General features: G+C 41.3%; 1 protein-coding gene across 1 annotated transcript in view; it reads right to left on the reverse strand.

Annotated features, from left to right (window-relative positions):
- Positions 1-1782: 1782 nt before the first annotated feature.
- Positions 1783-27359, reverse strand: part of itga7 (integrin, alpha 7) — a 32169-nt gene continuing 6592 nt past the window's right edge. Inside the window, exons 2-26 of the mRNA XM_073468550.1 lie at positions 18975-19102; positions 18280-18359; positions 17824-18079; positions 16395-16526; positions 15637-15744; positions 11999-12206; positions 11236-11432; positions 11025-11113; positions 10809-10936; positions 10561-10656; positions 10388-10449; positions 9927-10096; positions 8955-9104; positions 8214-8329; positions 7935-8121; positions 7768-7842; positions 7460-7539; positions 7265-7342; positions 6732-6834; positions 6391-6606; positions 5741-5857; positions 5340-5453; positions 4642-4740; positions 4333-4458; positions 1783-1938 (exon numbers count right to left, since the gene is read on the reverse strand). Of these exons, the coding sequence (XP_073324651.1) occupies positions 1783-1938; positions 4333-4458; positions 4642-4740; positions 5340-5453; positions 5741-5857; positions 6391-6606; positions 6732-6834; positions 7265-7342; positions 7460-7539; positions 7768-7842; positions 7935-8121; positions 8214-8329; positions 8955-9104; positions 9927-10096; positions 10388-10449; positions 10561-10656; positions 10809-10936; positions 11025-11113; positions 11236-11432; positions 11999-12206; positions 15637-15744; positions 16395-16526; positions 17824-18079; positions 18280-18359; positions 18975-19102 (3271 nt within the window). The remainder of the gene's footprint in view (positions 1939-4332; positions 4459-4641; positions 4741-5339; positions 5454-5740; positions 5858-6390; positions 6607-6731; positions 6835-7264; positions 7343-7459; positions 7540-7767; positions 7843-7934; positions 8122-8213; positions 8330-8954; positions 9105-9926; positions 10097-10387; positions 10450-10560; positions 10657-10808; positions 10937-11024; positions 11114-11235; positions 11433-11998; positions 12207-15636; positions 15745-16394; positions 16527-17823; positions 18080-18279; positions 18360-18974; positions 19103-27359) is intronic.

Raw genomic sequence — 27359 nt, forward strand, 5'->3', positions numbered from 1 at the left:
TCCTTTTATACATTTTGATTTTGTTTTTTCTTCCTTTTATGAGCCTGGAAATCCATTCCAAAAATAAAGTTCAGAGATTTAAATGCTTACACATACATTAAATGCTCCTTCGCTTTTCTGACATTTTGGTTTTCATGCAATAACAGTTCAATGGCCATGGCTCTCATACGCTGTGACAAAAGGGCAAAGTCCCGCCCCTTCCACTGTGCCCCATGGGACCTTAACAATACCACAGTAGTCAATTTGAGACAAAAAAAATGTTTGATGTGGGTTGAATTGTGCAATGAATCACAAACATGATGTTTGTCAATTCAAAAGATGATTTTGCAAGTCAAGAAAGTCACAGCTGGTCGCGAAGATAGTAAAATACCACTTGGTTTTAAGATCGCTCAGTAAACTACATCGTCTCGCTTCATATATGTCACCAACTTCAACATAGCCGTCACCTCGGCACAGAAAAAGGAAGTCTGCCTGTATTGACAACTGTATTGTCAGTTCTGTGAGCTAGTTAATACACTATAAAATCTGACAAAGTGACTTTACCAAAGACAATCAAGGAAACTGATTCCCTCAAAATTACCAAGCAAAGTAGACTAATAATTTTAAAGTTGTTTAAACTTTTTAGCTCATATAACTTAAATGTTATTGTCTACTTTCTTGGTAATTTTGAGGTAATGGGTAACTTTTAAACTTTACAGTGTATATGGGAGCAGGTGTACACAGTTTTGGTTTTTGGTGAGCGTGAAACAAGACAACGTCACTTGTTGATGGCTGTTGGGTGTGTAGTCTTTCTAATTCTGTATTTTCACAGTCTCACATTTCATTTTTATGACAAACTGTGACTTTTTAATTGACAAGCATCACATGTGTATTTCACAGCACAAATCAAATAGAATAAGACAATTACTCACTCACATTCACTACCATGCATAGTTTTTCTGGATTAAGGTCCCGTGGACCGGACGGGGTGTGACTTCGGCTCTTTATTGTGGCTTTGTTGTTCTTATTCAAGTTCACTCAGACGATAAACTATTCCTGCACAGTACATTTGACTGACATATTAACAAAAAAGTCTTTCCTTGAATAAGGATATACAAAAACCATCAGGTGAACTTATTGAATGGCTTCTTCAGCCAGCCCAGACAACAACACATTCAGTGTTCTGCAACATCTCACTTTACTTATCTTACATACCAACATTTCCCCAATGTTTACCAGTGCTGACTGAAAGGAAGTCCCAAAACATCATTTATATATATAAAAAAAAGCATTTTTTTTCATTGCCCATATAAGTCGTCAGTCTTACAGTAGTTAAGGCAAAAAGTAGTCTTTGTCACGGGCAGTGGCTTCTTCAACAACAATGTCCAGTGTGTCTGTATGCGTCTAATATTATACTTTAGTTTGTGCATTCATGCATGTCTTTGCGTTGTGATGGTCTGTCCTCCTTCTGTCAGTGAGGTCCATGTGAGCGTCAGCACTCTGTGAAACATATTGAGCAGCTACTCTGGTTCTAATATTGTTGCAGGCCTTCAGTATTTACTGTAAAACACTGATATAGATGCACAGTATTGATTGACTACCCAAGGCCAGCCATCAGCGGGCTACGGGAGGATATAGATCCAGTCAGAGTGTAACGAGTACTGACACAGTACAGAGTGCACAAGATGTCATGATCTCAGTCCATGTGCACGTATTTAGTCCGTTATTTCCAATGCAAAGACAGGATGAGTGCCACACATGGTGATTTGAATTAATTCAGTCTGTCAGTGCTTCAGGGGGGAGTTACGAGGTCCCGTCGCTCCAGTGCGTGGCCCATTCCTTTTTATGGACGGCTCCTGACTTCTCAGTCTGGAACTGTGGCCGGTCCTCGCGAGGAATCTTCACCGCGTGGTACTGAGGCAATTTGTCTTTGTAGTGGGCCCGCTGGAAGAAGCCACACTGTCGGCAGAGGAAGGAAGAAAGCAGATAGGCAGACATAGAGGAAGAGACAGGAAGGGAAAACAATTGTTAACTGATGGCATGTGTAAGAATGCGTTTGGCCTTATTTCATTAGATAAAATGGTCTGGTTTTTCAAAATCATGCACTGCAAGAAACGTATAAATGCTATTTATTCCACTTAAGTAAAGTCTTCTAGTTCATCCCAGACAGATGAGAAGAAAAAGTGATTATCTGATGACCTTGTGCAGTTAAGGTGACTATTTAATAAAAAGGTACATCCACCCAAAAAGCACATCCACATGCTCTGCACTTCTACTTCAGCATCTGTCTTAGGTGTCCTTGATTCACACTCCAACGCCAGGCTGCCAAAGTGCGGTTAAGAAAAATTGCACACATTAATACAAACTAAAGCACCTTCTTATAGTAATTTAAAAAAAAAAGTTGATTCTGGCACCTGAAAAAGCCTCTTGGTCATGAAATGCAATTAAAATCGGTGTGTTAATAGATTGATAACCGTGTGTCAAGCGCAGCGTGAAAATGAATGGTCTTCATAGATTGGTGCCAGAATGAACAAGTAGATAATTAAACTGTAACGTCGACAGCAGAGGCACAACACACAGCACGGCAGGCATCTGAAAGCCCTGAAGAAGAGATGGCTGGATGGTGTTCAGTATGCAGATTAAAAAGAGAAAACAGTGCTCGAGTAAGGCATCACTTTATAATCCATTATACAACAAAACATGTTGCTATCCATGATGCAGTGACAGAAGGCACCATAATGGCGTTCATGTTGTTTCAGAGAGACATGATGATATGAACATAAGCACAGCTAACTGACCATTCACTAAGCCCCTCCCCCAATTAGCCACTGTCCAATCATATCTTGGCAACCTTAACTAGACATGGTTGTGAGCTGTAAACGTTAGCATGCCTGGCTAACTGGCCTACAGTAGTAACTTAGCATTAACATATTCACAAGCCAACTCATTAAAACTAACTAACTTTTGCCAGCTACATACATCATCGGTTACTTCTCATCCTAAAAGCCTTTGCTCTTGTAATCTTTAAAACTGGAAACGGTAAAGCGTTTAACTCATCTCTGTCGTGTTTGTCCGAGCATGCAGGTCAAGTAAAGACAGCATCAGGATGAAATCTGTTGAATTTGTATGAAGTCTGATCCTACATGTTTCCTTATTATACTTATAAGCTTAGCTTTAGACTGAAATACAAAACAATGCTGTAACCAAGCCCCCAGGAAGAGCGTCACGTGATGCACTTCGGCCCAAAAAGGGCTATAAGTGAAAGGCCCACTGTTTTCTCTCTTTTTTATTTTGTATTTGTAGTTTGTAGTGTTAGATATCGCTCAAAATCTGACACCATTATCAGTGCAAATGCAAACTAAATACTAAGCGTGGCAACAGTAACTAAGGGGACTGGGGCTTAACAAATGGTCAACTGTCTGCCATCCCCCTGCTGCTCTCTGTGTGTATTTGTTTTTAAGAGTGCCAAAATGTGCTAATACTTCATACTATAATGAACACCACCAGCCACACCAGAGTGAGTCTGGGAACAAAGCGATTGTTTACCGCTTGGAGGGAGAGGAGGAGGGGAGAGCAGGCCAGAGTGAAATAGTCTTTATATTATAGTTCTGATGCCTGCTTCTCCGCCTCCGAGGGTTGGACCCCCAAATGGGCGCGGTAGTAGTCCGTCTCATAGTGTGGGCGCCGCTCACTGCGCTTGAAGAACCCACACTGGGCGACAGATCACCACAGGAACAAAAACAATGGGAAATGAAATAGAAAGGGGATTTAGGGATAGAGAGTCCCCAGATGACAGTGAGAAGAGACAAAACAAAATGGATGACACACAGAGGACACACAGGAAAGGAACAGATGAGAGTGAGCTGGAGAGAATAAAATGATTATAGGACAGAACAGAACAAAGCGGATAGAAATAATTGGACTAACATTGAAAGTGATGACAAAACACCAGCGGTGTAATGGCCAGAGGGGACAGGGATGAAGTCAAGGAAACTATAAACCTGTTATGTACCCACTATCAATATTAGCTATTGAAGGTGCAGTTTGTAAGATAGTTGATTTACTGAGTCTCATTCCCAGATTGTCAAATACTGATGCCTTGGTTTGGTGGCAGGCTCGACCTACTTACCCAGAGTATCAGTATTTGACAATCTGGAAAGACTCGACAATCAACTACCTTTTTGCACCATTAAAGTACATTTTAATGAGGCACAAGTGTCCAAACTATCCTTCCATCTTGAATATTTCAATACTTTTTGAAACAACCTTTCACATAAATATCTGTTTTGTGACTTAGGACATAGAACAAGAAGGTGTAGGCTATAGAAGGTGTATAGAGAGTAAAAGTGTTACCTTCCACAGTATGCAGACCAGTAGAGTCAACAACAGGATGCCTGCCAGTACGGCTATGAGGATGATCCACCAGGGGATCCAGTACTGGTCAGCGAGACCAGGCTCGGGATAGATCATCACTGGAACCTGGAGGGGAAGGGAGGATGTCATCTCAATGAAAAACAGAAGATATACTGTACACCACTGCTCAAGGTTGCATTAATCTCTAACTCAGGTCAGACATGCCTGTGATAACAGGTGAAATTTAAAAGAGCCCATATTTAATATAAAAAAACATCAAAACGAGATGATGATCTGAAGTGTGGGTACCTGCGCAGCAGCATCCTTGAGGACCAGGTGTTTGATGGTGGACTTCACAGTGATGTTGGCTCTGACCAGCAGCTCCAGAGCACTGACTGCTGGGAACTCCTGACAGACAGAGAACAGCAACAATCAAAACCATTTCAACTATTAACAGTCATAATGTCCTTTTAATATTAACATTTCAGCCAATAATATGTGAGCAGGATCTATACTCATCTATAATCTGGATTTATGTTTGTATTTACAGCCATCATTGATATTAGCTAACACATGCCCATCACAACAAATAATAAGAGCGATGGCTAAAACTGGGAATAAGACTCATGTTAAAAAGTATTTAAGTAAATAAGTCAAGCCACAGAAGAAATCTACCACCTCAAACCCATTTTATTGGATTCTCAAGGAAAAAGCAAACACCATGTCAGCTGGATATTTTCTTGTTACTCTTGGATCTCCGTCTGAATATGAAACCAGCAGCTGCAGGTGATTCAGAGGTCAAAGCTGACAGCTGTATTCACAGTTTGCTGACCGCCTTAACATCAAAGCTTCAGTCTGTACATGCACTTGCTGCAGTGATCAGTCATTCACATGCATTTGATCAATGTTAGTGTCAGCAGCAGCTGTAACAGCTGGACGGAAGCTGTGCCGGGCTGTAGTTCCCAAAAGGAGCTGATGAAATGAGTACAGGATTTTTCTTTTTTTACCTCTATGAAACTGCTGTTCCACAGCCTGGCGTGGATCTTGAGGACGGCCTGACCAGAGAAGCTGTGGAGGGGACACTGAAACAGGATACAGCGAGCCGACCCCAAGAGACAATCCTGGAGGACAAGAATGACAGTTAAACACTCTGGGGACAGACAGACAGAAGCAGCTATAAAGGTGGTGATCAACAAAAGTAATGGAGCCTGCATCTTTTCTATTGTGCAACTATGTTTTAGGTGTGTTTGGTAGCCTGTAAATACAGCAGCTGGCAATCAATAAATCCTGGATTAGCATTAAATACTGAGTGTGCTTGTATGTGAGAATAAAGAATCCCCTTCACATTTCCTCTGTGTTTCATTCGACTTCTCTCTCCTCTCGCCTGCTCTCTCCTTTTCCTTCTTACCAGTTTGAGTGACTTGCGTCTCTCTGAAGCTGCCACAGCCGGGGTGGTTCTTCCCACGCTGCCTTTTGTCATCACTTGACCTTCTTCCTCTGGGTAGGAGCGGCGCGTTCGCCCAACCTTGTGAAGGCAACACAATTATACAGACAGAGATGTGTCAGTCTGGTTGAATGGTTGAATTTTGCTTAACACCTTAACAATTGTAATTTAAAAGACATCCCCTCTCCTTCACTAACCACTTCTTTTTCTTGATCTGGATGGAAAATACATTATATTTAAGGAGAAAAAGGAGTTTTTATCATCTTACATATGCATCCCAACATGAATACTCAATTTCTCTCCATTCTGTGAATACCAGTAAAGTACCCAGAGTTACCTTAGTAAAAGTATCTGATATTAAATGTACTTAAGTATCAAAAGTACAAGTACAAGTAATTACACATATATTTACTTGTATGTATATGTTGTAAATGGGTCAACTGACTTTATCTGATTGCAGATAAAACAAATGTATTTAAAAAATGTTTTTTTAAAAACATTAATCAACCACATAGTCTGCATCAAGCCTTCTCTGCCACAGACAGAGCTGAACTTAGAAAAAAGTCTTTAGTCTTTATACTGTAGGTGCTGTTGAAATAGGAAATCCTACTTACTGTGTTATTAACATGCAGTGGAAGTTCTGTAAGTGAGGAGCTGTAGAGCTTCAGAGGATTCAAAGCCCCTGATGGGGTGCACTGTGAGTCTGAGTGACCATCAAACTTCAAGCTGGCCGGATACAGGAGCCATTTCTCATTGGTCAGCTCATAAGGCCACATGATGTTGAGGAAGGCCGAGCCGAGCGTCTGCAGAGCTTGACCGGGGTTAGCAACCTGACGGAAAAGAATACATGTGAGGAAACTTTGCAGATTGGCAGTTTTATCTCATATCTTAATTGACAGATTATACAAGATGTGTACACCTGCACAGATACACACACACACACACACACACTCACCACAAATTCTAAATCCACAGGGCTGCCGATGTCCTCCAGACTGGTCATTGCACTCTCTCCCTTCACTGTCCCGCTAAAGAACAGCTGGTGAGGACGAGCAAGCCTGCAGTGAAAACACAATCACATCAGTTGGTCTGACAGCTGCAGACACACACACACACACACACACAGCTTCATATATATATATATATATATATCTGTTTACAAGGTACAGTAGTCTGAGATTATAGCAAGTCTCTGATAACTAAGATCAATTTATTTAATATGTGGCCACAGAGTTTAACCCGCCTTAACAAACAGCAGCCCTCTGATCAGCCAGTGCAACAAATAATCAATAAGTTGACGACTATTAAATTAATTGGCATCTATTTTGATAATCGAATAATTGATTTGAGTAATTTTTTCAGGAAAAAAAGTCTATGACAGTAAACTGAATATCTTTGGGTTGTGGACAGAAACCAAAGAAATGTGAGGACTTTGGTAAACACTGATCGACATTTTTTTTTTTTTTTAACATTGAAGGTGTCACTCACCCACTGACAGACAGAGGGAGCTCTATCACCACTTTAGCAAATGCTGTGACTGGTACCAGGTCAGGCTGCTCACTGATACTGAGGACAAAACCATGAACAAACACAGTGATCATTGCATTATGTAGTCCAAACAAGTGAAATATCTGCAGTTAAATAATCGAAGCTTGATGTGAAAAAAAGATGTAGAGGGCTTACGTTGTCAGAGCCAGATCTGCTGTCAGCTCAGTGGTCTCAATTGTGATGTTAGATGTGCTCAAGTTGATGGAGAACTTCAGCTAAAAAAGGGAAACATGAATGGATATTTCAGACAAAGAAATACAAAGCATTACACTTAAAGCTGACCAAAGCATGACTAGTGGTGAATTATGCTGATTTTGTTCCATATTGAAGGAAGGAAACATCAAAAGGCATGAAAGTATATGAAATAATAAACCAATTTGTATCATTTTAATCCATTTTCAATGCTGACGTTTCTTCAAGCTTTGACTTTTGTGTCTCCTCACCTTAGTATCTCGTTTCACAGGGTTTCCCAGGTCACATTCAATTTGGGAGCCATTCTGGTTCGCCTGGCATCTCATCTACAGTCAGTCAGGATATCAAACAAACACTATCAGCAAAAACAGAAACTCAAACAGACACGATCTCACCTCTACAACACTACAAGACATACCTGAGGTGGGACTCTGGAGCCGGCGTACGACAGAGTGTTCGGGAGGGAGATGAGCAGCTGAGCGGCATGAGCGTCATCTCCGTCCTCCTCTGGGCTCAGCGGGTCAGAGGGCATGTTGGTGACGGTGATCTCCAGCACCACCAACCTCTGGTTTGACAGGGAGAACACCTGCACATCATCCTCATCTCTACATGAAGGGAAAGAAGAAGGGAAACACACATTTACAGTTGTGTACAGCGACATATTATCACACTCTGAACAAGCTCTGCAGATACTAACTTCGGCAGCGGGGTGAAGAGGTCGGAGTTCAGAGGTCTGGTTCCAAACTGGTACTTCAGCTTCAGGTTGCTCTGGCAGATTTTGTCACTGCCGCATCCTTCTCGCAGGAAGTTCACCTTCAGACGGTAAACGAGACAGGCGTCAACTCTTTTATTGAATCTCAAAGCATATTTAACATCAACTTTTTCGGTTTTTAATACAAGATTTTATTATTATCATTAGCATGATTAATATTGAAATGTGTTTATATAACAAAAAGTTTTTACTGCAGCATAAATTAGAGGGATAAGGGAGACAAATGACTGCATGGGATGCAGCCATTGAATGTGTGTGTGAGATTTTACAAGGGTAAGAATCAGCTTAAGGCTCCAGGAGAGGATGCTGACTCAAAAACATCTCAGTTTACGCTGCTTTATGTGTGTAAATGATCTTCACAGCAGGTGCATGTTAAGTAACCACTTTTTCACAACAGAATCAAAGCAAGAAATCCAGGGTTTACACCACTTTGAATCCCTGTGTTGCTACAAAAAATCTCATTTATCCATGTTTATGTTGTTAGCCAAAATTCATTAATCAGCTGGATATGATTTATGTGTCATAATTTTGGCTTTAACATTCCTTAAAAACCCTGAATGTGCCCCATCGAGCTCGACTTGTTTCTACACTAATCTGCGGGCAAGTGTAGCCCATTAAAATTAATCCAGACCATAAAATAGTTGTGCTTCCTTTTTCGGTACAGACCTCAGACTGCAGTGTGTTAGAGGGGGAAACACTCAGTACAGGCGCCAGCTTCTCCAGCTTCTTAGCTCCTGAGTGTCTGCGTGGTGGCACAGGCTTGATGGTGTGGGTTATCGCCAGTGAGATGGGACGCAGTTTGTCACGGATGCTCTCCTGCACGGACAGCGATATGAAAAAGATTAACAGACAATCAAACACTGGTTCAAAGACTTGGATTATAGCGCAAAAGTGTGGGTATTATTTGAATATATTGAGTGGAAAGGAAACTATTCAGTGCCTTGAAATTCAGTACAATCTTTAAAGTAAGATTATTTCTATCTATTTTTGATATCCCTTACAATAATTTCACATATGAAATTAGCATTTGCGCTTGGAGGGATTTCAATTAAATATTTTCACATTTTAATTAAAATGTGAACGTTAAAAGTTAATGTGAACTGGACATTTTTCAAGTGATTGCCATTTTTGCAAATGAATGAGATTTCCACATGTGAAATATATACTTTCATACTGTATATGAATTACAAATATTCACATGGGAATTAGAATTTCCACAATATTTCAATTTTAACATGTAAAAAGACAATAAAGTCACGTGAACTGGAAGTTTTTGTTATCTAAAATGTACATTTTCACATGTGAATTACATAAATTCAGAGGTGATAGGCTTTTTTTCACATGTGAAACAAAAAATGGCACACGCAATGTTCTTTTTCACATGTGAATTTCACATTTACACACATTATTTTTACATTCAATTGGCTTTTTTCACAAGTGAATGAAATATCATATGTGGTTGAGTTTTTTAAACACGTGGATTCGATTTTTCACATTTGGAAACAATAAAAGACAAAAACATGATACAGAATCACCAAGTATTGTTTAGAAGCTAAGCAAATAATACAGCAATAAATAACTATATTAATAATATGCTGTTTCTGATCTGGACGACATGAACGCATAGAAGTTACTTACATTGAGCTGGAAGGTAGCAGTGGTGCACACAGGGTGTAGCTGCCGATGCAGCGCCACTTCTTCAGTCTGAGTGTACTCCGGCTCCAGGGAACTGCGGCCCAGGAAGTTGACACGGTGCGGGAGGCCCAACTTCCTGCGCTCTGTGTCGGCTTCAAAGTGCACCACCAGGGCTTGAAGGGAGCAAAACGGTGAGCGATGCATGAAGAGAGATGAAGGGATTGAAAAACCAGAAATGTCAGGACACACACTGAGAGCACTTAAAGAACCCACCAGGGGCCGAACATATAAGAAACCCCCATCTAAGGGAATACAGTATTACACAGCTGTGATTTAATCAAAATAAAGTCTAACGTTACACCACAGATAGGGTTACTTTTCACTGTAAATAGAAATGACTGCTGTCACTAAGAGGGTGAGCTGAAGTCCCACATGAGAGGAGAACAAAAATGGTTGTGACTTACTCATGTGTGGTGAGTAGTGTTCTGGGTGGGCTTTGAAGGTGAAGCAGGCCTTGACCTCCACGCTAAAAACAGCAGATGGGGAAAAGTGCAAAAAAACACCTGTGTTACAGTGTTTACAACAGGAAAGGAAAATCAGTGGCAGTTTAAATATTGGTCACGCCATCAGCTCTTACCAGACTCCTTCTCTCCCCTTGCAGTTGTGCTGCTCCAGATCAATGTATTGAGGGTTGATGGATATTTCTCTGATCACATGGATGACTGGACGAGACCTTAGGGACACATAGAAAAAGATTGATTGTGAACATGCAATATTTATGATAAGACTTTATGTACTGTATCTTTCAGAGCTAAGAATTTGGCCTTTATGTTTCCTGTGCATCAAATGCATCTAATTTGGGTTTTCAAACAAATCTTTTCTCACCTGAAGAGAACCACTGAGTCATTAAGAGAGCCCACTGCAAGGTCTGGGTACTGGTTATTATCAATATCCAAACCACCTGAGATGGAGTATCCAAAACGTCTCACATCAAAGTCACGACCATCCAGCACCTGATGGGACAAGAAACACAGATCAGTCTTCACGCATTCAGACACATACAGCTCCTCCACATACAGTTGTATGAAACTTAGGACTCACCTGAGCAGGTTTGGTTTCAATTCCAGCATCTGAACCTCTGTAGATGAAAACTTTGCCATCTCCATCAAACGGTGCCCCGACAGCAATATCTGCACAGATGTAGAAAAGTGAAACTGAGTTAAAGAAATCTACACCAATGACAGCAGCAGTACAAACTAGTAATCAGTGTATCAGAGAACCCTTAAGGTCATGACTTTGTATTTGTTCTCACCGCCGTATCCGTCCTGGTCCAGATCTCCGATGTTGCTGACCGTCATTCCAAACATGGAGTCGTAGGTCCCGTTGAGACGGATCGGCCGAGCCTGATCGTCCCAGTGGCCGAAGGGGTTCAGGTACACGTACACAGCTCCACCGATCTCTGCTTTACGGTCGAAGAAATTAGGAGCTCCAACAATCAGATCTGTCCAGCTGGGAACAGAAACACAGACAGAGAATTAAAAGAATATTTGAAAAAATGATAAAACACTGAAGTGAGTTTTGTTAGCCCCTTAGTTTTGAAAACCATTCCCTCTCAACTTCTGCTCTACTACATTTCAGAGGCAAATATTGTTCTTTATTTGGAGGGGGGGTTGTTTGCCTATCCTTCGCACCTGTTAATCCACAGTTGTGCAAAGGTTTTGCTCTGTGAGATTGTCCAACTATAAAATATATTGTCAATTTATAAAAATTAGCTCCAACTCAAACTGCTGCAGTAAAGTGCTGTAATATGTTCATTCATCTATAATTACTCTGTATCATAGAAATATCCCACTGACAGGGCCCGTTGTGCCAAATGTGTACTTTTACTTTTGAAACTTTGGACAATATTTATGTTTTTTCTAGTAAAAATGAAGTAAATTTGTGAATGCTGGACTTTTACTTGTAATTAAGTATTTCTACATTGCTGTATTTCTGCTTGATCTGAATGAACCTAATATCTCTTCGACCGCTCGTTACCATTATCTACGTCATGATCATGCAGACTGACTCCTCACCCGTCCCTGTTCAGATCCGCCGTAGCCACAGAGTACCCAAATGAAGACGCCAGCTCCTCCCCCCAGAAGATGTGCTGCGGCACCAGCCGGTACACGTTGTCTTTCCTCAGCAGCACCACCGCCCCCGTGTGATTGGCCCGAGGTGCACCCGCCACGAAGGTCAGCTCCCCGAGGCTCATTATCCCCATGGCTGAGTCAACGGAAAACCCTAGAAGAAGAAGACAGGAAGAGAGGGTCAGGGGTTAGTATTGACCATGGGGCTCACAGGCCCGTCTCCTCTCAGTGTAGCATGTTCTGCTCATCTTGTTACTAATGAAATGTGTGCCTTAAGTGACTATTGATTATATGTCAGACTCATGATGGGTGTAAATGTCCTGTGTGCTGTGTTTGCTAGTGAAAGACGATGGTTGTGAGAGCAAAGAGGCTGGTCGTGACGCTAACAGAGGGAGATGTATGGAGCTTCACCTAATGTCTCATGAGATTCATGATGCTGCTGCTCTGTATCAGCTGCCTCCAGTGAAGGCAGTGTGTAAACATAGTGGGTGGACGTTAATCAGATTTATAACCTAAAGCAACTCCTCTTTTGTGTGAATGTGCATTGTGTACGTCTGTGTGTGTGTGTGTAGGAATGTGAGGATGCATATAAATCAGGTAGAGCAAAGGAGAGAACAAGTGGAGGGGGGAGGTGTGTATGTGTGTGTGTGTGTGTGCATTTGCTTCATGACAAGACTGTGTTGAGATTTTATGATCAAGCCGTGAAAAATAGCACATCTTATCAAACATTTCACCTGAGTAGAAGCAACCACATGCATTTGCTTCACCAGTCTGAAACCATGCAGAGGGTGTGAGGAGGGAGGGTCGTTTGTTAGACCTGAGTAAACATGCAGAGGGAGACGACAACAGAGACAAACACTGGACAGCTCCAGGGTGGCAGGTGTGGAATGCAACAGTCTGCATCGCAGGTCCTGTAAAAACCTAACGGGCGGAGACAAAAGGTGCTACTTTTTCCACACAGGGTGGCTTTTAACACACAGGCTGCTACAAGGTCGTCTCTATTAAACTAAATGGGGAGTGGAAGCTTAAAGCAGCAAAAGCTTTTAAAAGAGGCCCTGAGACTACACTGCCATTCAGGCTACCAACTCCCAGTCTTTGCACTTTGACTTTTATTTTACAGTGAAATTGCACGTATACATATTTTTTTGTGTATACACAGACCTACATATCTTCATTGTACTGTACATATAATGTTGTCCTATGTTTAATATTCTTCTCTGTTCTATCGTAGCACCTATATATTTGTTTTATTCTGTTCTAATTTATGATATTTGACCTGTTTATACATTTTCTGTGTGTGAATCATGGAAGGGGCTACAACTGCAGTTGTGTAATTGTGTATTGTATAATGTCAACAAACCAACATTTTTTCTATAATGTTGAGTCAATGTGACTCAAGTAAATAACTTAGTATATTTAAATCACATTAATGCAGACTTATGCATAAATGTCTGTTTTTTCAGTTCTTACGTACACTGTAAAATCTTACTAACTAAAATCGAGTGAATCAATTGCCTCAAAATGACAAAGTAGACTATTAAATTTAAGCTGCTGAAAAGTTTACTTTACTAGGTAATTTTGAGGCTTACTCATTTTGTTTAAGTAAAGTCAACCTTATGCAATTCACAGTCTATAAAGTTAAGGGGAACTTCTACATGATAATGTGTTTTCAAGTGTTTATTATTGAGGTGTTATGCATAAAAGTAATTAATTTCAAATCAGCTTTTCTGTCTCTTGTAATAAATCACACATTCAGTTATTTAATTTACTCACATTGACTCAACACTTTTCCATTTTCTCTCTTTTTTGTTTCTGTTTTATACCACGATCTTGATTTCTAAATTATTTAAGCACTTAACACTTATGTGCAATTAAAACAAAATTATTAAAAGGTGTTTTGTTGTTCTTGTTGTTTTCTTTCTTTAATTTTTGACAAGCTGAACAAGATAAAGTCAGGGTTACAGATGATGACGATTATTGCTTGTTTTTGCTTTGACAAAACACCCTGAAATAAAGAGATCTGTACTATTCTCCGTGATGGGATTGACTTGGCCTTGATGGAGGTAAAAGGGACGTATGCTTTCATTCAGCAGGACACTGCTTCTTGAAATGTATTTTCTATAATAATCAGAAAAAACAGCGCTTCCTCTTATCATTTTAGTAGGCATGCATAGGTATGGCATATCATCTGGTTAGGATCAATGGAAGCATGTGAGTAATAAATGAAGGCTAAAAGGTCATGTGGGAATTAGTGTTGTCAAGGAGACGGCTCAATATGGAGAGCGGGAGGGTAAGCAGGCTCGGAGGTATGTGAATGAAGAGATTTACGGCAGATCCACACGCTTAGTGAAAAGTAATAACTGGAACCCCACAATCATAATAAATTAGGTCCCGTTAAGGAGAAAATGGGCTGTTATGGAAACTAAATACGAAGAGATTCATAACAAAATCACAATCTTTTCTTCAAAATAACCATTCTGGTTCAAAGTGAAATATCTAAACAACTTCTCAGGCTATCACCATGATTATATAGACATTCATGGTCACCAGAGGATTAATCCTGTTGACTTTAGTGATCCCCTCAGTTTTCCTTTCGTGCAAACCAGCAGGTCAAAGTTTTTACTGATCTAGTGAAAATTTCTCCTCATCTTCGAGTTTGATTGGAACACAGTTTGGGTCAAACATTCATGGTCTCCAGAGGATTGAGCCTAATTTCACTGGTAAACCCCTCCCGTATCTTCTAGTGCCACCGTGAGGTTGACATTTGTGGTTTTGAATAAAATGTGTTAACAACTATCACACACATTCATGTTCCCCTCAGGATGAACTGTAATGACTCGTCAGGTCAAAATTTTATGACCAAATACCTGCAACATCGATGACGCTCCCATCAGTCTCACTGCGCTTCGTGTTTAGTGCTAATTAACAAACGTTAGCATGCTAAGATGCTAAACTAAGAAAGTTAACATGGTTAACAATATATCTGCTAAACATCGTCATCGTGAGCATGTTAGCAAAACTGACGTTAGCATTTAGCACAAAGCACCACTGTGTCTAAGTAGCCTACAGCCTCACAGAGCTGCTAGCATGGCTGAAGACATTTGTTAGTTAAACCTTTTAATCAGTAAAACTATTAAGTTAGATTACAACAACTAGGAAGAAAACCACCACCTGGAAAGCTTCAAACCGACACACACATGCAGACTGACTCAACACACTACAGACGGCAGATATCTACAGACAGAACAGACAAACACCCTGCTGCTTCTCAAAGAGACAACCATCTCCTTACCATTGTCAAAACAGCAGCTAGAAGCAGGAAGCGTAAGATAATCACACCCAAAAATTCAATCAAATAAAATTAAATCATAATTTTACAAAAAAAATGTAAAGTTTTGGATGGCTGTCTCTTTAGAACAGTAAAGGTGATACAGTCCCACGTATTACATAGATTATACACTAAAAATCTATACGTAGACACAAAATTAGCAGAAAGGATTAAGACGAAGACGGAGAAGAGGGTGAGACTACTTCCACTACAAGCCCAAGTCCGGTCCAAACAAAAACACCTCACGCCTACAAACCTAAGTAGCTATTATGAGCTACATCCTCAAACGGTGTGGGCCGGCTGGAGGGCTCCAGAGTTTTGTACAGCAGTGCATCTTCAATGGGGCTAGCCATGAACAAGAGCCCTACGGCCCGAGACAGGAAAAGAAAAGACAGAAAGAGCGACAGAGGGAGGAGTGTGGGAGGGAGTGATGGGGTGGTGAAATGGTGAGGGGATAAATAGAGTGAAAAGAGAGGAAAAAAGGGGAGAGGGAGGTGCAGGTGAGACAGGCTGTGATTGATTGTTGTTTTGTCTTTGTGGTGCCGCAGTGGTGTTTTCCTTCAACACCACCGGGTACCTGGGGGAGAGACAACGTTTCAGGCTCAGACTGGTTCTGCACCACCCTCTTCTGACATGTTTTCCCGAACTTTCTTTTTAAAGGAGGATGGAATGAGGATAGGTCATTGTTGTTGGGCTTATTTCAATGGGTCGTCCAAGAAAGGGTGAGGCTAAACTGGCATCCTAAGGATCCATGTCTGACATTTTTCACCATCCTCCACCCACATTCACATGGGAAAGTGTTCAAAAAATGAGGTGGAGTCATAATGAGGGTGCTGTGAGTCACACACAGATAGGCTCATCCAGAAATACTCCACAAGGAATGACCATTTAGAGGCAGTTTGCTACTGTTATAAGCTGCTGTTGGGTCCAGTCTGAGCCCTGGTGTCGCCCTCCCCCGGCCCTCTCTTTCTCTCCTGTGCACGGGCAGCAGTGAGCAGGGAGGGCAAATCCTACCCAGGTAACTGTGGTAGGGCACAGGGATGAGCTGGGCATTAAGCTGTTTCTGATCTGCCACCTCGTAGGGTCCGTCGTCATAGAGACCGAGGTCGAGCAGAGTCTGGTTTAGGAGCTGGACGCGCATCTCACCTGGAACGGAAACAGGTGAGGGCCACAGCAAGATAACGAGAAAACACTAACACACTTTCACACACAGCAGACATCAGAATACAAACACATGTTACAAGTATACAGACGCACAAGTCCCAAATCTGTACTACATACTGATCATTAGGAGTGAATAAACAAGACAAAGGTGGCACTTTGTGTTGGAAAGTGGTTGGGACATAAAAGCTCAAATGCTTTTGTTCTTTCCGAAGATTTTTCTGAAGCTATCTCATCACATCAATTCACTTTTCCGTCAGCTGTGAGCAGCTCCTCCAGTTCTCTTGTGCATTGCATTCTAGTGTCAATTAACAGCACACTGCCAAAAGTCGACCCCCCTGTATACTCTCCGGTTTGAATATACATGAATGTACTCAAAACTTGCTTAGCTTTTGTGTGTAGTATGAATCTGGGACAAGTGAACAAACTCACGCATGTACCGTCACACTTTCTATAAATCTAAACACATGTTCTGTGTGGTGGACAAAGTGGAAACAGTCCTGCAGGTTCTTATAAAATAACATTCAGTAGAATCAGAAACATCGAATGCATCTGCCAGACAAAATGTTGACCTGTAATTCAATGTTTTACGATTATCATGCAGTACTTTGATCTAAATGAACCACAGCATTGATCTCATGTGGCAGGCTATGACAATACCACTACTCCACTGCTGCATCAGATAAATCTCAGTGCTTTCTTTGATTTAATGCTCGCCGCTGCTCTGCATAATTTCTGTGTCCAATCATGAGATTGGTTTATAAATCAATTGGATTTTTTTTTAATCCCTAAAAGGATTGATCTGTTAATCATACTGTTCTGATTAGACAGTTTACATGGATTGGCTCTTTTCTCCAGCTCACATTAGTCGTGACAATATTTCTTCTAATATTTCTTTGTATCCACTGTAAAAGGTAACAGGACTCAATAATGAACATCATTCTTTAAGAAACATTTTGTACTAATGAGGTCAGGGTAATAAATAAAAACTAGGGAATATAATTGAAAAACATCTTCAACATTTCTTTATTTCTTTCATCTGTTTTACCTGTATGCTGGATGTACAGCCATGCAGCATTTCCCTCAGGCAGCCTTAAAATGTCTAAAACATTAGACATCCTCTTGCTTGTTGCTGCCACCTGGTGTCTTAAAAATCATTAATGCAGCTATAAAACTGCAACATCACATTGGTGAACATCTCCCATTAAAATGTCTGTGTAACTGCCTTTTCAGTGATTTATTTCAGTAATCCAGCCTCCCACAGGTCAATCAGACACCTTACCTTTCCAGTTATATGTTCCCGGAGCCCCAAACAGAATGAAGTTGTTGTCCGGGGTGAAACTGACAGACAGGCCCTGCTGACAGAAGCCGAACTGCTCATGTCCCTGCGGCCGACCCTCGCAGAACTTCCACTCCCCTCCGTCCAGGTCATCTCGCTCTGTCAGGTCCTCACTCAGGACGTAGCAGCGTCCGATGGGGTCACGAGTCTCTGAAGGTTTACCTACACGTTGCCTGAGCTCGTACAGGTGAGCACAGGTCTGGAGTGGGAGAGGACGTGGGGTTAGAGTATTAGTTCTTATTGTTTATTTTGCTTAAGATAAGAAATTACTTTGACTTTCAAACTGCATGATCCTCTCAATAAAGGCTGAAAAGGAACAACATTTTTATCATAAGACAGGAAAGACCTCCCTGTAGCTTCCTGCCCTGATGCATTTACAGGATGTGGGTCTTTACTTACCACCACCTTCCCTCCGATCCCCTGACTCTTGACAGTAACTCCCAGCCACTGGTTGTCTTTGTTCTCTCTTTTCAGACTCACTGAGGGGAAACATAGAAGGAAATAGCAATCATAACAGTTTCCATATTGTAAACCAATTAGGATCTGAGCCACAGAGAGCACACAGCACTTTGTTATTCAAGCTCAAATTAAAGTTTATCTCTTATGCAATGCAAATGAGAGGGCAACCAAATTACTTGCAGCAACCAAATTGATCTAGCTTGTTCCGATGTTACAAAGTAGTCAGAGATGGAAGAAAAAGTTGACGATAATCTCAAAATTCAAGAAAAGAAAGCTTCGGGAGTCTGACTGAAAAGTCTCTCCTGTCGACAAACTGGGGCTGCAACAACAATTAATTCACACTATCAATACATTTGCTGGTTGTCTTCTCAAGTGACAGTAATCACTTGGACGATTAAAGGTCAGAAATGAGTAGAAAATGGCCATCGATGCTTTTATAGACTAAGTTAGCCTGCTTAAATTAGTTGTCTTGTCAGAGCAACAGCTGAAAACTCAAAAGAATTCAGTTTTGGCCGAAAAACAAAACAAGAAAACCAACAAAAATTCACATTTAAAAAGCAGAAACTATTGTTGCTATTTCATCTAGCAGGAAAGTGTGGCCACTAATCAATTTACCTCAACTACAGGACACTCACCTTCTCCATCAATATCCACCCTCTCACAGTCGTACTCCTCTGGGGTGATTGGACACCTGAACAAGGCTCCTGGCCGAGTGCCCCGCAAATGGCCCTGCCCCGCTGCCTGCGGCGCCCCCACGAGGATCCTGAAGGAACATCGATCACATTTCATCGTAATGCTCCGTATCAAAGATTGCTGATTCACAGTATGTGTGTCATAGGTACGTGACAGAAACTAGATGTTTTGCTTTTGGTGGCGGGGTCATCACCTGTTTGCATATCATCTAACACGTGACTGGTGAGAAATTTCACACAATAGCCTCAGCCGACCTCAGCCACCATTACTGTTGAGTACTAACACCTGCAGCTCAAGCAAAACTATTCAAATCCTGCTGAGACCACCTACAGTTAAACATGCTGCCATGTTATCTTAACTTCAAACTGATTCAAAACAGCTCTGCAGGGTCTGCACAGACTGCATCTTGTTTCAACTAACATATCACAAATCATCATCTTCATTATCGAGGCAAGGAAAGGTTTTATTCTCAGTGAGGTGGTTGCTGATATTTTAGGGCCAGTGTCACTGCCCTCTGCCTTATTAGGAGCGGCTGATTCAGGCGAGGATGCTATTTAAAAACCGAACGTTGAGCCACATTCCACCCAACACCGTCAGCCATGGCATATCCATGGAAGCGAGACGTGGGGAAACAGAGGCCAGGGAGAATAAAGAGCTGATTGTGGCATGAAAAAAAGACAAAAATGAGATGGATCGTCCTTAAATTGGGTGCCACAACACGTGCAGTTACAACGCACACATATAATTATAATATTGATGTTTGCTCAAATGACTTAACTGCACTGCGTGTGTGAAACATTCCCATCAGCAGCCCCCCCTCATATCTACCTTGTTATGTACACACTTAAATTAGAGCTATCTCCGTGGAAGTATTTTGCCTCTAAATATAATGCAGCAAGCTGATAGCGCTTCATGAAGCATGCACAGACAAACAGACAGAGAAAGTAGCTGTCTGAGTGGTCACAGACACTCCAGACAATCAGCCTCAACTCCTCATACTAATCTAGCCAAGTGCTGAATAATTGAGATTGTTGTCTAGTACAATAAATTTTGCGGTGGGTTACCTAACGCTAACGATTAACAGCATTATAACAGGCAAAACATTAGCATGTGCCAACGTAGAACCATTTGTCCCCTCAGCAACATGTACGTTACTCTGTGATTTGTTCAAATACTGTTCCCTGTGCAAAACATTAGTTAGCATTAGCATGGTTTCGATGTAGCCTAGCCTACATCTAATCTAACAGCATGTAAAGCACTAATCTTACTGCAAGCAGGATCTTAGAATTGGTCTAAGAGGTCCAACAGTTTTGTTATCAGAAGGGTAAAGAGCTTTATAGAGTCATGGGGCTAATAGTTACAAGAAGTTAAAACAGAGAAAATATGGTTTGAAGGTGATGGGAAAGGGGAGAGTCAACCATGTTGGATCAGATCTTACTCATTTTCATTTTTCATAACAGCAGCTGCCACTGTGACTCAACATCTTTTCTTCGACTGCAAGAAACGTTTGTCCTCACTTTCATCACACACACATACATACAGTTGCCTACACAGACACAGGACCTGCCACTGATATCGCCCAGACTGCCAGACAGCTCTACCTTCTATTTTCTGCTCCTGCCTTCTCTTCCCTGACGACTGCTTCTGTTCAAGTGCAGCCGTGCATGCCTCAGGAATGATTCCCCTCACCTTAATGAGTGAGAGCCCCAAACAGCCACCCAAAGTCCAGACAACTCGTGTGAAATAATGACCGCTGCACATCACTGGTGGTCCACTCATAAGGGAACCCAACCAAACAGTGTTAAGATAACTCAAACATGTGTTAAACTAAAGGGATTTGATAAAGAGGAAGAAACGTATCACTGAAAAGGACCTGATAAGTGATAAGATCTGATCCCTCTTAGAGCTCCACATTCCAGGGAGCTCTGGTTTATGTTTAGAAGTTAAGGTGATATGTCTCCCTCCACCCACATGTGCAGATACACGGGCAGGTGTCAGGGTGTAAGGTGGGAGGTCTGTTAAGCTGTTACACCGCCAGTATTTGGATTAGAGAGTTGAATGGCTCCCAAACCGTTCATGTGCCTAAACACAATATTCAGCAAACCCCAATGGATTCAAATCATTCTTCATGAGAAAACACCTCAGAGGACATTCAGTATATCCAGCAGTGACACAAAATGATTTGGGGCTTTAACCATCTTTGACCAAAAAAAGCCAGTTAGGGATGGCAGCCAACGTGACCTACAATCCTAAAGCGTCAGTATTTGACAAGTTGGGAATGGGATTTAAAAATCAACATTTCTTACAAATGGGACCTTTCACTAATTAATAAAGAAGTAGCAAAGGTAAAATAGCTGCAGCCCTGTTTGAGACCAATATTTCTCTTATTCCCTTTGATGTTTCCGTACAATGAAATGTATCTTTGTGTGAAAAATGTAAATAGTCATTAATAAATAGATTTAAGAAAACAAGGACGTGTTGTCTGGGTGTCCTCAACAGTCATTACAGCCTTGAACATTTTATGTGTGAATCTGTTTGAATGACTTGAAGTGATTGAGTTAGTCAGAGCTGAATAATGCCCGACAGACAGGCACACATGTCCCAAATCTGACACAGATAAAATGTCATGGCTGAGTGAGTAATGGTTTCATTTGTTTGCCCTTTACCCACTTCTTAGCTCACCTCATTGTTCAGGATTGAGTCAGACAGTATGATCATGATCTCCACTGCCAAGCTCGTCTTTCAGTAAACCCACATTTGACATGGAGTGTGTGTGTGTGTGTGTGTGTGTGTCTGTAATATGAGTGGTTGTGGGTATGTTGTTGCTGCTGCACACTGGGACAGGAGGAGATATCAGGGTGCTGAGCGTGACGGTGACGCTGTCTAGTGAAATACCGACGTAAACCCAGACGCCACAGAGCCGGCACCAGCATTACTGAAGTGTGTGTGTGTGTGTGTGTGTGTGTGTGTGTGTGTGTGTGTGTGTGTGTGTGTGTGTGTGTGTGTGTGTGTGTGTGTGTGTGATTTACATTGCAGGGTTGTATACACAGATTAGATAATGCACCTGGGCCCCGCTGCACCAGTGACCCCCTTGAAAACTGATTAAGACAAAACTAAGAGCCATGCTAGCATCAATGTGAGGCTGTACTTAGCTCACAATGACAAAGCTAACGTGCTGATGTTAAGCACATATAATGTTTCCCATTTACAACATCTTATTTTAGCATGTTAGCGTGCTAAAATGTGCACATATTCAAACAATGAGTCTAAGAGTGAAAAACATGCACTGATAACAGATACTGTATATAAATCATGCATTAACCATTTAAAATTAGTACTGACTGTGATATAGAGGACCAGCCAGCCAATCAGAGGACACATTAAGCTGTCAGTCACTGTGCAATCAAGTAATTAACAACAAATCAAAAAGCTACTTTCTTTTATACAAAGAGGGATAAGGAGGAACACATTACATCTACATCAGTCTTGGTAAAAACAATGGCTCAGATCAACATCTCTAAATATGAGCAAGGGTGCACCCCAAGCTTCAGTTCCTCCTCCCATTTTACTCTTCATATTAATAGTCTTTCCTTGAAGCCCTTTGCTGGTGAAATAAAGAACTTTTGTTACATTATTATTATCAGTGATGGAATGTAACTAAGTACATTTGTTTAAGTACTGTACTTAAGTTGGTACTATTTGATATTTCCATTTTCTGCTACCTACTTGATAACTTTAGTTACTAGGTATTTTGTAGATTCAGAGCCACAGTAGTGCATTTTTAAATGTATTTATTTTATCAGCATTTGGATTTAAAAAAAAACACAGATTCCAATATTGGGGAAAATGCTGGATGTCAAATCTCATAATCAGTCGACCCATAATGTACAGCGTATACATATATTTAACTGTATGTATTGTTTAGGCTACTTTTATTTTTACTTTCGAGACTTAATCCTTGAAAAACAATATAAAAAATAGTATACAACATGTAAATATATGTATAAATTACTTTAGTACATTTAATATCAGATACTTTTCATATGGGTGACTTTCACTTATATCAAAGTAATATCATAACACAATCTTTTACTTTTACTAAGTATTTTAGACCCAATAAAACATGTGAAAGCTTTTAGAAGGAATCCATTATTCGTAATGTGGGGAGATTTTGATTGTGCGAACATGGCCCAGGATACATTTTAACTTTGCCGTCAACAGAACAATAACAGTGTATTACAACACATTACCAAAACCTCTGAAATTCACATGCCTCTGCTTATTGGATAGAGATTTATGACCCCGTCCTCCACTGTCATAAAAATCATCCTTGTTTTTCTAACTAATCATCCCGGACACAAAACAGTCACACAGTAGACCCTCATTACACGACACTCATACCCATGTGTTCATTGAGGGGAGCATGTGCAGTGACCCCAAAACTCATTCTCTGCAAGCTCCTGACCACCCCTCCCCCCATCAAAACCCCATCTACACACAACCACACACAATCCCATCGTCCTCCACTCCTCCCCCACCCTCGAGAGTCACATCCCTGCATACAGCTTCCCATACAGGCAAATATAGGCAGTGAGAGTAAGAGAAAGACTGGACAACAATACACTACACATGTAACCAATATTCAGACCGCCATGCTGTCTCTAAATATCAAGAAAACTGTGCAAAAAGAACAAAAATAGCCAAAGTGTGTTAGTCAATCTCTGACACCATGGCAACCTTTAAACAGGATTAAGTCACCTAATCTTTACCCTGTGCTCATACACTTGCAGCTTGTAAAACCCAAAATAGTCAGTTTTCATTTTTTGTACTGCAGACTGCATGCTCCTCAATGTGCTGACAAAATGCACAACTCTTGTGTTGCTAGAAACCTTTTCAGAATCAATTGTATATACTCGATTAAGCTTAAAACGAGGCTTGGCAACAGCAGTGACAATAGTCACGTGCCTGCATGTGAAAAACAATCAAACAAGACACAAACATCTGCAGAAAGTTTTTCTTCCCTCCAACAATTTGTGAGGTCCTGTTTTGTTTGTTTATGGAAAGAGAGGACTCGCACGCAGACCAAAAAAGGAGACAAATCAGAGATAAATGATGTGAGAAAGAAAGAGAATAGACTGGGAAGCAGGTCAGGTGTTAATGTGACGCCCACGCAAGCTTAACTGTAAAGAGCCTCAGTGTGACTGCACATCATCCAAACAGTACGCTTGAGGGGACATAAGAAGAAATTTTAATAAAGAGAAACTCAAACTTTTTTAAACCCAACCCTGCCCTGGAATTTTCCAGGCGTGGGCTTTTTTAAAACTATTAAAGTTTGTGAAATCTTGAATGACCCTAAACATTTCCAATACGGACCGTTTCAGTTGATCCCTCCTAATCTGCCTGCTCACACCCGTTAACATCTGTCCATCGGAGAGCAGCGTGAGGCTGTCGCTCTATAGACAGTGGCTCTACAGGATCAGCATGGGGGCCAGGGGCTCTTTAGGCCTTCTGTTATGCTGAGGCAAGACTGTGACCTCTGACCTACACACACACACATACACACACACATATACATGCAAAAGAAAACATGTGCAAGCACGCAGACGTTAATCAAGGCATGAGTGTAGAAATGGAGCTGAATATTTGTACGTAACCTCACACACACACACACACACACACACACACACGTGCTGATGCACACCGGACAACAGAAGGCTGTTCAACAACTGTGTAAACTAAGGATCAACACACTGACTGCAGCCTGTCCAACAACATCCACTGTGACAATCAGTCTCATAAAACGAACCCTGTCTCACAAAACACCGCTTTCACACCTGACTCCAGTTTCTCCTTTCAGTTTCCCTGATGGGAAAATGACAGCTGAGAATGAGGTGACCGAGCTGTGAATCATCATGTTTTTAACATCTCAACTCCTTCCCCAGAAGAGAGGCAGAAAAAGGGTTGGGTAATGCACAATAAAGGGCAAAAAGAGAGACTGAGACAGCTGCCAGGCCAATCAAAAAGCCCTTTGGGATCTTGTGGTTCACTGCCCACGGATATGACTCAACTTCCTGCTTAAACGCTTTGCTCAAGGACATCAGAAGGGGAGTTTGATATCAATTTTAAAAAACAAATAAAAAACAAAAACCCTTTTACTTCTCGAGCACTGAAGATATATTTCGGGAAGGAGAAGGGTGCAAACATAATGCTTTTAGAGGACGATTGTAACCCCATCCACACTTCACATGCATCTTTAACAACCCCTAAGCTCACCACCTGCCCCACCGCTGATCAATAAGTGAACGGCCATTTCCAGACATAGATGGGGTAATGATTGGCCCTCAGGTCCAAAGTATAAAGAGGAGATAACCCTGACACCATCCCTCCACTGTTCCTTTTTATCTCACTCATCCATCTATTGATCTGTCTACTCTATTTGGTTCTCAAATTCTGCCGCTATATTAATTGTTCTTTCTTTCTTTCTTTCTTTCTTTCTCTTATTTTCCTTTTTAAGTGTGACATTTGAGCGTTCCATCCATCCATCCACTCATGGACAAGGTCTACCACACAGACACACACACATTCAATAAGTGACATCTATGATCAATTAGGAGTTTTAGGTCACCTGACCTGCATGTCATGTCCTGGAGGAAACTAATAGTCTGCGTGTGTTTGTGTAAATGGGTCACAGGGCAAGACATGGATGCAGAGGAGAAAGAGAGACATAGAGGAGAAACAGGGAGAGTAAAGCCAACAGAAAACTGGAATAATCAGAAAACCAAAGAGAACACGGAGATGAGATGAATGAACAAAGACTGATTAATTTACCACTTAACTACAAAATAAAGATTGAAGTGAGCCGCTCCTAATTGCATCATTTCCATTCTAGTCACATCAGCTCCTGTTTGGCTTTCTAATCGAGTCAGAGGAGATGATGGATGAGAGTGAGGCGCTATCTGTAGCAAGTAATATAACCATGTTGTGAAAGTCTGATACTGTGACAGCCCTCGTAGTGTACCTGTGTTGAATATACACTTGTATTACACTTCACAGGAATCAGCAGGGAAATAATCTTAAACATCATAGCGGGGTTCAAGGCCACAATTTATCCCTATAAAAGTCCTCACTACTCGTGAATCCATCACTAAGATTGAGTGCAATACTACCTACTTTCTTTGTAACTAGCTTACTGGCTTGTTTCAAAATAGTGATACCAAATCAAGTTGCACCATTAAAACTTAAGAAAAGTGCAAGTAGAGTCTTAGTGTGGCAAGTAGATGTAGCATGGCCAGCTAACAACTGCCAAAAATCACAGTTTTGGGGGTTCAATCTATATATTAAACTTAACTGCAGATCCTTTGAAAATTTAAGTATGACTGTACTTTGTTTTATTTGAGTCTTTGTCCACAGATTCATTTAGCAATTCACTTAAACCTGACAGTGATGACACATTAACATATGTGGACCTTTTTCAAGCTATAAGTGCCTGAGGATATTAGAAAAGATAAGCAAGTGACAGTGATAACACAAAGAAACGTTCCAGTAATTGAAACGTTTCCATCCAAAGACTTATGAGCGTAATCAATCAGCAAATCTCTTCTTATAAATACAAACAAAAAGCCTCCGCATCCCTTGTAATTTCCTGTTCCCGTCTGCTTTTCATGGCTTCTTTCCGATCTCAGTTTTGTATCAGTTCTCAGTAGAGCTGCCATCAGCTGATTGATTAAAATGCGTCTTCACCAGAGTCAACACAACTGCCTCTAAACGGACACACACACACGAGCGCGGACACACACGAGCGTGGACACGCGCGTATTTAATCAAAGGGGAGGCCTTCCATGATTTATTCATCCCTTCAGCTCCTGTCCCCATCAGACCCTCAACCCCTCCCCCACACACAGATCATATGATGTTCATAGTCAGCTCAAGGTAATACTCCAACCAATGAGGTTTGTTATGAAATAACAGGGAGAGCAAACGCAAAAGCAGAATCAAACGTGATTCATTAACAATAAATAATAGTTATGCGTACTAATAATGCAGTGAAATGCCAGAAAACTGGACCCTCTCAGGACTTTATCCGCCAACTATCTCTGCAGCACAGATGCAGAATCAGCTCCTGCTCCTCCTTCACTGCCAAACTGTGCATTTTTTGCTGCAACCTCCATCAGATCTAAGTTGTATGTTTCCTCCTGACTCTGCAGATTGTCCCTCTCCCCCCAGTGAGCACGTGGTCCGCAGAGTAATATTCCTGAAAGCTCTCTGCCAGGCAGCGCTGCTTCCCACCGAGCTTTTGTCCCGGCCCAGGCAGCCCGGTGTGGCGGTGT

The sequence above is a fragment of the Pagrus major genome, chromosome 6, assembly GCF_040436345.1.
Source record: "Pagrus major chromosome 6, Pma_NU_1.0".
NCBI classification, from domain to species: domain Eukaryota; kingdom Metazoa; phylum Chordata; class Actinopteri; order Spariformes; family Sparidae; genus Pagrus; species Pagrus major.